Source organism: Galeopterus variegatus, unplaced genomic scaffold (genome assembly GCF_000696425.1).
Source record: "Galeopterus variegatus unplaced genomic scaffold, G_variegatus-3.0.2 Scaffold1774, whole genome shotgun sequence".
Lineage (NCBI taxonomy): Eukaryota > Metazoa > Chordata > Mammalia > Dermoptera > Cynocephalidae > Galeopterus > Galeopterus variegatus.
In genome coordinates, this window is record NW_007727885.1 from 209093 (window position 1) to 220198 (window position 11106).

Below are 11106 nucleotides of genomic sequence, written 5' to 3' on the forward strand. Positions count from 1 at the left end.
TACCTCATCTGTCAAACAGGGGTGTAGAGCTGTCCAGAGGACTAAACGAGATAATGTGCAAGAAGTGCTTACTACAGTGCCTGACACTTAATGGACACTCAGTAAATCATAATTTTTTTTTTTTTAAGTCAGAGAGCCTACCAAAAGGGCTATAGCAATCTTCTTGGCAAAAGGTGGAGAGAGGCTGAATTCAACCACTGACTGGGAGGAGAGAAGAGGACACCAAGAGCTATTCCAGACAGTTAACCTTGGGTGGGAGTGGGCATGGGTTCTTTCTATACATCTTTTGGAGTGCATCTCTGCCTTCTGTCCTCAGGCTCTGCCCTGTGACTCCCTTCTTCCTCATCAGCCTCCCGGTGTGTGTTCATCTGAGGTTCATCTAGAGTGTGTGTTCATCTGAGGTTGCCAGCTGTGGAGGGACTAGGGTGATTATTAAGGGCTAAGACCCCAAAGCCATCACATGGTGTGACAATCTTTCAGTGCCATACTGACCTGGGGAAAGTGGCTAATAGTGTTCAGTGGTCACCTACTAGTTTCCTTCATTGGCACATCCCTCTATAAAGCAGTCTGGTTCAGATGTTAATTTAAAAATGTTAGTTTGCATTTTGGTTTTCCTTGAATTTCTGTCCCCCATTCCAGGGAGATAACTCAGCCCTTTGGATCTTCTTGATTTCTGTGGGGTAGAAATTTTTATTTTAAAATCGCTTGAAGATAACCGCTTAAAATGTCTTCCATGAATGCCTGACTATATTGGAGAGATGACATCAGGTGTCCCCAAGATGCCGTTGAGCAAAAGGAAAATAAGGAGAGAGCAGGGGTAGGAGGAGCCTATACCCGGCACGGCCTGGAGGGGTTGAGACCCTCGCCTGGGCATTGCTGTGGGGAGGGGACAGGCCTTCAAGGGGACTGGTCACACTGTGCACTGGGCATGCCGGACCCTGGGCAACAGCTCTGCCATCCTGGGCAAAGATTCCCCGGGCCCCAAGGAAGCAGTAACATCAGCCAAATCAGAGGTCTCTGGGGCTCTGGACAAGGAGGAGACAGATCAGCATGACATGGTGGGTTAGCCATGGGAGGTCCTTCCTTACCCTGCCTCCTGGACTCTAAGAAGCAAGTTTCCAGGACTCCTGAGTCACCCTGGGGAGGGGAAGGCAGCCTCAGTTATCAAGGCGATTAAATTCCTTGCCAGCCAGTCAGGATGGGGCTCTGAGTTGGATTTGGGTTGTTTTAAATTTTTTTTTTAAATAGGACCTCTTTTGCCCACCTGGGATTGTGGAGGACAATTCATATCTTCTACTGTAGCCAGGACAGAGGTCTGTAAGCCCTTCCTGTGACCATTCTCCACAGGAAATAGCACAGTAAAGAGTCAGGACTTGGGAGCAGAAATCCCACAGTCTAGTTTGGACCCTACTGGTGTAGCTGGGGCATGCCATCTTCCCTATGTCTCACCAGCAAAGTGGGAATACAGCTGCTTCACTCAAAGGAAATGCCACAGAAGAGGTAAATGCTCTATGGCTTTAGTGAATTATTAAATGCAAGGGACCCTCTTCTCCTCCTTTAGATCTTCCTTCCTTTGGAGCTGAACCTAGAACTTCAGAGGGTGAGACTATTCCCTCTCTTTAGAAACACATGGGCCAGAGCTTTGGGCTCTGAGATTTCTGATTCACATGAGAATAAACACAGAAGGTGTCAAGTAAAAAGGTTTGTGTGCCCCTTAAATCCACTTACCTACCCAGTGGCTGCAGCCACAGCGGGAAGACCTGGCTCTACCTCTAACTCTCTAAGCTTCAGCAAGTAGCCTGATCTCTGGAAAGTACACAGAACAAGGAAACAGCAGACTTGGTTCTGATTCTGACTCTTTTACTTACTGGGTGTCATTTAACCTCATCAAACAAGTTTTCTCAACTCTGGAATAAATAAAGGGGGGCAGAATGAAAACCAAGAAGAGCACTTCCAACTAGAAATCCTCAGTATCCCTGTCAATACAAAGGGAGATTAGCACAGTTCTAAACATCCTCCTGCATCATCCTGTCCCTCTGTCCCTGTTCGTGAGTTGGGGGGAGGGATGCAAAGCTGAGCGGAGTTAGTCCCTGCCCTCCCCCTGCCCTCAGAGCTTTTCAGGACCAGCTGCCCTTTCTGGCCTCCACTACCCTGAGCCTGGGGGCCAGAGGTACATAACGCATGTGGAGAAATTGAAGAGGCTGGGAGTGCAGGGATGCCTGATGGCCCCACTCTGCCCGGGCCCACCCGAACAGCCCCAGTGAGCTCACGTCTGCAGTAACCTCACTGCTCATAACTGGATGGTGAGACAAACCTGGAAGCCAGGCACAGGTGAGGAGTGATGGATGTCTCCCCAGGAATGTGCTGCCCAATTAAAACTGCCTCCCCAATGGCTCTGGCGGATGCTGGGACGACTCCCCGGGGCAGTGCTGGCGAGCCTCCAGGCTGAGTTGTTCTGTAAGCATTTCTTGAGGGCCTACTATGCACCAGGAATGGAGCTGGGTTATGGGGAGACACGGAGGAATAAAAGCCACATTGTAGAGTACAGTCTACGTGTCCCAGATATACTTTCGGAAGCAGATTGTCAGAGAACCTTGAGGGTTCTCAAGGGTTCTGCTGGTGAAGCCCCCAGATCCCCTTTCCAGACCCCCATCAACCCCAAGACCTGCTTCTTCCCAACCACAGGCTCCAAGCCTGTTGTTTGTCTCTCCTTTCAAATCATTCACAGTCCTCAATCCTCTGCCAGGCTCCTCTTCCCCTTAAGCTGTATGGATCAGGCTGCTGCCTCCTCATTTTCTCCGCCTCTAGAACAGTCTGGACAACAAACTGTGGTGTCCATCCACAGTGCAGGGGGTCCAGTACAGGCCACTAAGTGAGGTGATGTCCATGTGACTAGAAAACGAGCTCTCAGTAGAGGTCATTCACCTGGTGAAATGCCTGTCAGAGGCAGGTCCTCAGGCAGTCTGACTTGGAAGACAGGCCTCAAACAGACCAGGGCCTCCCTCTTTCAGAGAGCATGTGCCCTGAGGGCTGACATTGGAAGAGGACAGAAACCTAACCATGGCCTTCAAGCTGTGTGGTTAGTCAGTCTGCTTGTGTTAAAATCTAGTCTTTCCCCTTTACTAGCTCTGTGTCTGAAGTTGCTAGGATTGCATCCCACTGTGAGAAAGAAACACCCCCAAAACAGGCTTACACAATTTTTAAGGGTTATTTTTCTCATAGATGAGAATTCAGAAGATAAGCAGTCCAGGGCCTGATCATGGCTTCAAATATCATCAGGGACTCAGGCTCCTTTTACCTTTCTAACCAGCCTTCCTCAGTATGCATTTCTTGCCTTGCAGTCACAAGGTGGCTGCCCCATCTCCAACATCAAGTCCAAATTCCAAGCAGGAAGAGGAAGGTCAAAGGACCAGTTGAGCCTCCATCCCTTTTAAGGAACTATCCTGGAAGTTCCACACAACTTCTCACACATCATTGGCCAGAACAGTGTCACATGGCCACCTCTATCTGCAAGAGAGGCTGGGAAATGCATTTTTAACTGAGCATTTGCTGTTCCCAACAATAACAGATTTGTTAAAATAAGGAATATAAACTGGTATACAACTAGCGATGAGAGAGATTTCAGGAAGGAGAAGGCGTGGGCCAGAGGCGCGAGAGGGGAGCAACGGCTCCCCATCGCTTCTGACTGAAGGTTTGGTGGGCTGATGGCGACCGGCGGCTGGGCAGGCGTCCACAGTAGCAGGAGCATCATTCCTCACGGGGGCATGAGGAGAATACGGAGGTGGCAGAAACCTGCGAGGTCGCCAGCGTCGGACTCCATCACCAAGGAGGCCCCTCGTTCATGTCTTCCCCGGCATCCCCTTGAGTAACTCGGCCGGCTTAGTGTCTGCCCTCACTTCCTTCTGCTCCAGTCTAAGATCGGCCCGGCAGTACACACGAAGAAACCCACCCACGAAAACGCGCTGTCTAACCTCTCGTGTGTGCTTCTTTGCGGAGGGCTGGGGACCGGGAGGCGCTAAAGCACGACGAACCCACTGCCCGGCGCCTCCCGGCACGTCGGTGGCGTGCAGAGCTCGGCCAGGCCGCTCCCGCGGGACGGCGCCGGGAGCTTTCCCCGTGCCGGGCTGGCGGCCCCTCCCGCGCGCGCCCTCCGCAGCGCGCTTGTCCACAGTAGCGGGGCGGGCTGCGGTGGCGCGTGCGTTCGCTCCCGGCCCGAGGGCAGTGCTGGGTGGCGTGCCTGTCTCTACCCTCAGCGTCTACGCTCAGAATAGCGGAGAACGGCCTCGGTAGCCGGCGCCGCCTTCCTCCTCCCGCGGCAGACAGACGTTCTGCTCCGGAAACCTGACTCCAGCCTCCCCCAACGAGCGTTTCTGGGGAGCAGCGGAGCGTCACCCTCTCTCCACGGACCACCCCCGCCCCAGCCGCGCCGGACGCCGCTCTCTGTCGCCCTCTACCAGCGCCGAGGGGACGCGACAGCTGCGCGGCGGAAGGGCAGGCCCCCTGAGCTACGAAGAGCGCACGCGCGAGCGCACGCGGCGACATCCCCCCAAGCCCGCTAGCCATTTGGCGCCTGCGCAGCAAGCGCGCGCGGGTCCAGGGACTGGAGAAGCAGGTAAAGCCCCTGAAGCACGCAGGTGGCCGGGAGAGCGGCCCGGAGAGGAGCAGCGAGGAGTTCGTGCCCTGCAGGTGTCCGGGACGCCGGCGTTTGCTCCCTCCTGGGCGACTTTGGTGGGCTCGGAGCACCGCTTTTTGCCAGGGGGCGTGACCCGAGCCCGCCTCTGGGGGCTGGGGGGGATCGCTAAGGCCTGTTATTAATTTGGTGCCTGTTGTTCGTCCAGGGAGGTTTTCTTGAGGAGAAGTTTGCAAATACTGGAGAGGAGGGAGCGAGCCTGGGCCCGGTGGGAGCTGGGGTGCCCCGAGTCCCAGGGCGGTGGGGAGCTGGGCAGGTTGGCAGAAGGCAGGCTCCATTCCCCCGGCTGTATGTAGGGGGTGCCAGGGGAGTGGGGAGCACTGGTACAAAATGAGGGTCCCAGTAGAAATTGTGCAGGTGTTGAGATCACACTCAGGCCGGCGACTTGTCGTTTGTGTGTTTTCACTTTTCTCATAGAAAGAAGCGATTTCTTCACTTGTGGCCCGGTGTGGACACTAACATGTACTCACTTGCCTGTTTTTATCCTAGGACATGACACAAGTGGCACATTACGGCCATGGGGTCTCAGCATTCTGCCTCTGCTCGCCCCACCTCCTGCAAGCGAAAGAAAGATGACAGGGAGGATTTTTTGGCCGAACGAGAGCAGGAAGAAGCCATTGCTCAGTTCCCATATGTGGAGTTCACTGGGAGAGATAGCATCACCTGCCTCACGTGCCAAGGGACAGGCTACATTCCAACAGGTGAACATCTTTGGTGATCAGGGAAGGGGTGATTCGCTGACAAGAATCCCACAGTAGCCACAGGGGTTCTCATGTCTGCCCAGGCATAGCTTTTCTTCTAGGCAGTAATACCATATAGTCACAGACAGTGCCCCGAGCAGGAGCCAGCTCAGCTGACCTGATAAACTTGGGCAGATTTCACAACTTCTCTTGGTCTCCTTATAGTTTGAAACCCTTTCTCTTCTTCCTTTCCACTCTTTTTTTTTTTTTTTTTTCCTCTCTCTTTTTGTGATTTGGAACATTCACTTTGCTCTGTGTTGTAGGATTTGTTGACAGGTGCATTTCTTTATTGCTTTCGCTCATAAGGACGGGCACAGCTTTTGGGTGAAGGGGTTGTTGCTCAGACTATCTTGGAAGCTTCTTTTCGAGGAAGCAGATAGTGAATCATTAACAGCCTAAGGTCTTAAAAATGTATCAGGTGGGGAGAGAGAAACATGCTCAGGGGTGGAGCCTGGATTAGGAACAGGATCATCTATTACTAAATTGACCTCCAGAAAGTCTTAACAGTTTAGGTAAGAACCTTAGAAACCATTTACTCCAAAGCCTTCGTTTTAAAGTTGAGGCAACTGAGGGGCTTGAGAGGTTCGATGACTTTGCCAAGGCCATACAGTAAAGCCAGAACAAGATCCCAGATTTCTCAACTTCCATGTCACTGCCCTGGCAGCACTGATAGATGTTTCATAATATGTGGCACTCTGTAGATTTACTTGTTAGACTCAAAATGTAAAACTAGTGTTTTTAAAAATGTCTAATTCCAGATAAATATTTGCTGTGGCAGTCTGTAGTGAGATGTAAAGGAAAGTACTGCCAACACATGGGGTTTATAAAATAATTGTTTGATTCTTTTCTAGAGCAAGTAAATGAGTTGGTAGCTTTGATCCCACACAGTGATCAGAGATTGCGCCCTCAGAGAACGTGAGTTACCTGCCTCTCACCTGTTAATACCTATTTCTGTTTCTAGCCCCTTTTTATATATATGAAATCCAGTTAATTCTTTGAAACAACATCTGTTCATGTAAATTACCCATTTCCTTTATTACTATTTGCCTGAGCAAGGTATCTCTGCCCCCATCACAATCTGCAGAAAGAAACTTGAAGCTAGAAATGTTCTGAAAGCCAATTGAAGGAATGGCATTGGCAGAAATTGGAGAAGGGGAAGGAAGGTTCTGGGAGGAGAGGAAATATCTTTGTCCACACAGCTTCTCTGTCCAGCTTCTCCTCCCAGAGTGCAAACAGCGTTAAAACAGGTTTAAAAAGGCCTCTCCTGCTGCACTCCTTCTTGTCTGGTTTGTGGTTCTCGGCTCTTTGTACTTTCCTTTAACTCTTCTTTCATTCCTGGTTTTGCATTTATTTATTCATTCACTTATTCATTTATGGTAGCTGGCTGATATGGTGATCCAAATTCTTGACCTTGGTGTTATAACACCGTACTCTAACCAACTGAGCTAACTGGACTGGTTTTGCAGTTAATCTTGACTGATTGGACTTTGATCTGACTGTCTGGGTCGGTCATGTGCTGTGTCATTTGCAGTAAGCAGTATGTCCTCCTGTCCATCCTGCTCTGTCTCCTGGCATCTGGTTTGGTGGTTTTCTTCCTGTTTCCACATTCAGTCCTTGTGGACAATGACGGCATCAAAGTGGTGAAGGTCACATTTAATAAGCAGGAGTCCCTTGTAATCCTCGCCATTATGGTAAGACTTAGGGCCTCAATTTCTGAGTTATTTACCTGAAAGGCTTAGACCCTGGACACTTACACCTGTTTCCTTATTTGTCCTGATGCAGGCCACCCTGAAAATCAGGAACTCCAACTTCTACCCTGTGGCAGTGACCAGCCTGTCCAGCCAGGTTCAGTACGTGAACACAGTGGTTGGCACATATGTGACTTCTAACGTCTCCCTCATTCCACCTCGTAGTGAGCAACTGGTATGCTGTTCTTTTAGGAACCTTGCCCCACGGATTCTTTTAAGAAAAGAGTGGGAGCTCTGGGAATGCTATAGCTGTTACTTTCTGTTTCTTCTCATTTCTACTTGTAGGAACTAGTTGATGAGGAAAATCTGAGAAGCTCTGTAATTATGAAAAATTGTGTGTGGGATGGGGTGGGGGGAAACCAATTAGCATTCAAGTATTTGGGGAGCAAAAGAATTTGCAAGAGAAAGAGGCTGTATTATAGTCTGAGGTCCACTGGCCTCTCTAAAGGGAAGAAGTTTGCAAATATTTATTAGAGACTCAGACTGTACTAGGTATAATCTTGTGAAAATATTTTGTGTGTGATGGAAGAATGATCCAGGGTCTTTGGACTGATAATCATAGTATTGTTCTATGTCAAACCTGCTGGGCCACAGACTGACTCTGATGCCTTATTTGCAGGTGAATTTTACCATGAAGGCTGAGATGGGAGGACCATTTTCCTATGTATAGTAAGGACATGTTCTCTATATTTGTGCTGTCTACTGGATGAAAGGGATTCAAAGTCGTACTCAATTGATTGGGGCTTGGTCCTGCCTTAAGTCCCAGCCTTTGGCCTGTAGGTTCCCTACCTTTGGTTGTCTTGAGATTTATTTGGAGCATGTGTCATTTGATATGTGACTAAAGAGCTGGAATTTCTGAAAGAGAACCTTAAGCCACCAGAATCATTACCAAGCTGCAGTGTTTGTATGATGGGTTTGAAAAAACAGATAGTATCATGATGTGAGAGGATGAGAATGACACTTATGGGGACTCAGAAATAGCCTTGCAGTGCTCAGGTCAGAGGGGTGGTGTTGGGGAGGCGAGGCACCCTAAACAGGACTGACGGCTTCTCATTTTGATAGTATAACTCAGCACTCTTCTACTCATGCTCTTTTCTTAAAAAAAAAAAACCAAACTAACCGTTTTCATATTTGCCATTTGGTAGCTTCTTCTGCACAATACCTGAAATCCTGGTGCACAACATAGTGATCTTCATTCGGTACGTCACCCTTTTCCCTATCCCGATGGCCTTGGTGTTTGAGCCTGGACCATCAGGTTATGCGAGCTTACCACCTTTGCTCAGAAGATCCCTATGCAACCCACAAGGCAGAAGCATCGGGCCAAGGAGGGAATGCCTTGCAGGCACAGATACAGTAGACCCTTGGTGTTCTCTAGATGCAGTGTCCATATCCCCTTCACAAGTCACCAGATTCACAGTGAACAATTGAACACTACAGATACTCCTCAATTTACAATGAAGTTATATCCTGATAAACCCATCATAGGTTGATAATCTCATAAGCCGAAAATGCATTTAACACACTAAGCTACCGAACATCATAGCTTAGCCTAGCCTACCTTAAATGTGCTCAGAACACTTACATTAGCCTACAATTGGACAAAAGTATTAACACAATGCCTGTTGTAAATAAAGTGTTGAATATCTCATGTAATTTATTGAATACTGTACTGAAAGTGAAAAACAAAATGGTTGTGTGGGTACTCCAGGTACACTTTCTACCAAATGCATTTCACACCATTGTAAAGTCAAAAAATCATAAGTTGAGCCATCATAAGTCAACAACTATCTGTAATTTTCTCCATGAAATGGGATTTAGTTTAAGTAAACACATTGTGATCCCTTTAGAATCCTAATGAGACCGGTAATGAGCAGAAAAGCCTTCTTAAGGTGTAAGTACTCAGCATTTGACCAGACTGACTTTCTTGCCACACAAATTACCACGTCATGGTCCTTTGGGGTTATTCCTAGAATCATGACTGTTAAATTTTCGGGTACAAGGATCTGCTGTGATTATTTGAAATATGAGAGGTTAGAGCAGGGTTTCTCAGCCTTGACACTATTAACATTTTGAGCTAGACGGTTCTTTACGGTAGGTGGGGCTATCCTGTGTATTGTGGGATATTTAACAACCTCTCTGACCTCTACCTAAATAGATGCCAGTAACACCACTCCTTCTGCCCTTCAGTTCTTCCTTTATTTATTTTTTTTAAAAGATGACCGGTAAGGGGATCTTAACTCTTGACTTGGTGTCAGCACCACGCTCACCCAGAGAGCTAACCGGCTATCCCTATATGGGATCTGAACCTGGGGCCTTGGTGTTATCAGCACCACACTCTCCCAAGTGAGCCATGGGCCGGTCCATGCCCTTCAGTTCTAACAACCCAAAATGTCTCCAGACATTTCCAAAAGTCTCCTTTGAGGTAAAATTGCCCCCAGTTGAGAACCACTTATTTAGAAGGTCGCCTCATGGCAGAGCATCTCCGTGGATGCAGAAAGACCCTCTGGCCTCCTGGTTACATAACCATCAGGCTGTGTACCTGGGGCCCATGGGTGTTGTTGCTGGAACTTGCAAGAAATTATTTGGGCAATTTTTCTTGCTTATTTCATCTCAAAAATGGAACTAATTCTTCTTGGTTTTCTTTTCCCTAGAACTTCAGTGAAGATTTCATACATTGGCCACATGACCCAGAGCTCCTTGGAGACACATCAGTATGTGGATTGTGGAGTAAATTCCACAGCTATTTAGCAGCTCTCTTGGTTCTTCCATGGCAGCACCTGTAGAAGAGAGCACAGCATTTGTTTCCAGGGCCTGAGTTGCCCAACTATCCCAGGTGGTACAAACAGAGTAGGAATTGGTTCTCCTGACTCCCAGCAAACATCCTCCTGCCACTTAGGAGGAAACTTCTCTCTACAGCACCGTTTATGCTTCTCAGAACCAGCAGAATCACTGCCTAGTGCCTAGCCTGTGCCCAGCAAATAGTAGGTACTCAATAAAGGTTTGAAGAATTCAGATCTTTTCAGCTGTTCATTGGGCATTATAAATTGAAATCATAGCATAATTCTATGTTATCAGTACATGGAGATAGGACTGTTAGTGCAGCTGCAGACTGTTACTGGTGCCTCTCCTGTCCAGAAGTAGCAGCAGGGGGACTATTTGAATACCCAAAAGAAGAAAGCACAAACCCATTCAATATGTGAAGGAGCTTTTTAAAAAGAAAAAAGAAAAAAAAGTGTTTTTTGCTTTTTGTTTTTCCTGTAGAAAGTTACAATTGTTTTTACAAAGAGTCTGTGTGGGGCTTGATTTATCTCTGTCCACTGGCTGGAACATGGATTGGGGATTTGACGGAAAAATAAACCCTGTTTTTGATTCATCTGTGTCTCCTCTTTTTGCCTGGATGTCAGCTCTGAGGGACTGTAGAATAGTTGACTGCTAAGTAGATCAGGATGGGATGGGAAAGAAAGGGAAGGAACTCTATTCCCTGACCCCGTGAGCTCCTATCACCCAAGCAGTCTCCCTTTCTCTGTCTGAGTCAACGAGCTGCCTCATTCCAGAACAGAGCACTCAGTGCCCCCTGGAGGCTGGAAGAGGCAGGGCAGAGGTGTTTGAGGAGTAACTCCCCACCCCCGCCCCCAGTTAGCTTTAGTCTTTACTGAGAGGATCTGTTTTCAAAGTTTTTTGACCTGGCTTTACACTCTCTGCCACTAAAGGGTGAGTTACAGCTTCAAGATGGCAGAGAATCTAGTTGGGAAGCTTGAGTAGTCAGGTTGCAGAACTCAGCTGAGATGGGCTCCAGCTCTTTCCACAGCACTGGCACTTCAGGAAGCCCTGTCAGCAACATGTAGTGGCAGAGGTTGTATGTCAGTTTTTGTCCCCATTTCCATAGCTTGGTTTTCAATATTTGCTTAATGATTTTTATACTCTGAGT

The 11106-nt window shown here is 48.3% G+C and overlaps 1 protein-coding gene across 3 annotated transcripts; it reads left to right on the top strand.

The window, feature by feature from the left end:
* Nucleotides 1-4568: 4568 nt before the first annotated feature.
* On the top strand, nt 4569-10551 carry TMEM106C (transmembrane protein 106C). 3 transcript variants are annotated; one of them, XM_008578853.1, is made up of 8 exons: nt 4569-4612; nt 5180-5391; nt 6282-6345; nt 6962-7121; nt 7213-7353; nt 7798-7847; nt 8324-8377; nt 9830-10551. In XM_008578853.1, exons 2-8 carry the CDS (start codon nt 5208-5210, stop codon nt 9924-9926), a joined length of 750 nt encoding a protein of 249 aa, XP_008577075.1. In that variant the 5' UTR covers nt 4569-4612; nt 5180-5207; the 3' UTR covers nt 9927-10551. The 3 variants fall into 3 exon arrangements, with proteins under 3 accessions (XP_008577075.1, XP_008577073.1, XP_008577074.1); XM_008578851.1 differs by lacking the exon at nt 9830-10551 and having other exon boundaries at nt 8324-9394; XM_008578852.1 differs by lacking the exons at nt 4569-4612; nt 9830-10551 and adding an exon at nt 4616-4686 and having other exon boundaries at nt 8324-9394.
* The last annotated feature ends 555 nt before the right edge of the window (nt 10552-11106 follow it).

Bases quoted from the DNA above. Each gene is read 5' to 3' on its own strand.
- TMEM106C (XM_008578851.1), top strand. From the start codon at position 5,208: ATGGGGTCTCAGCATTCTGCCTCTGCTCGCCCCACCTCCTGCAAGCGA. The intron at 6,346-6,961 runs GTGAGTTACCTG...TGTCATTTGCAG, and splicing joins AGATTGCGCCCTCAGAGAAC to TAAGCAGTATGTCCTCCTGT. The intron at 7,848-8,323 runs GTAAGGACATGT...GCCATTTGGTAG, and splicing joins GGACCATTTTCCTATGTATA to CTTCTTCTGCACAATACCTG.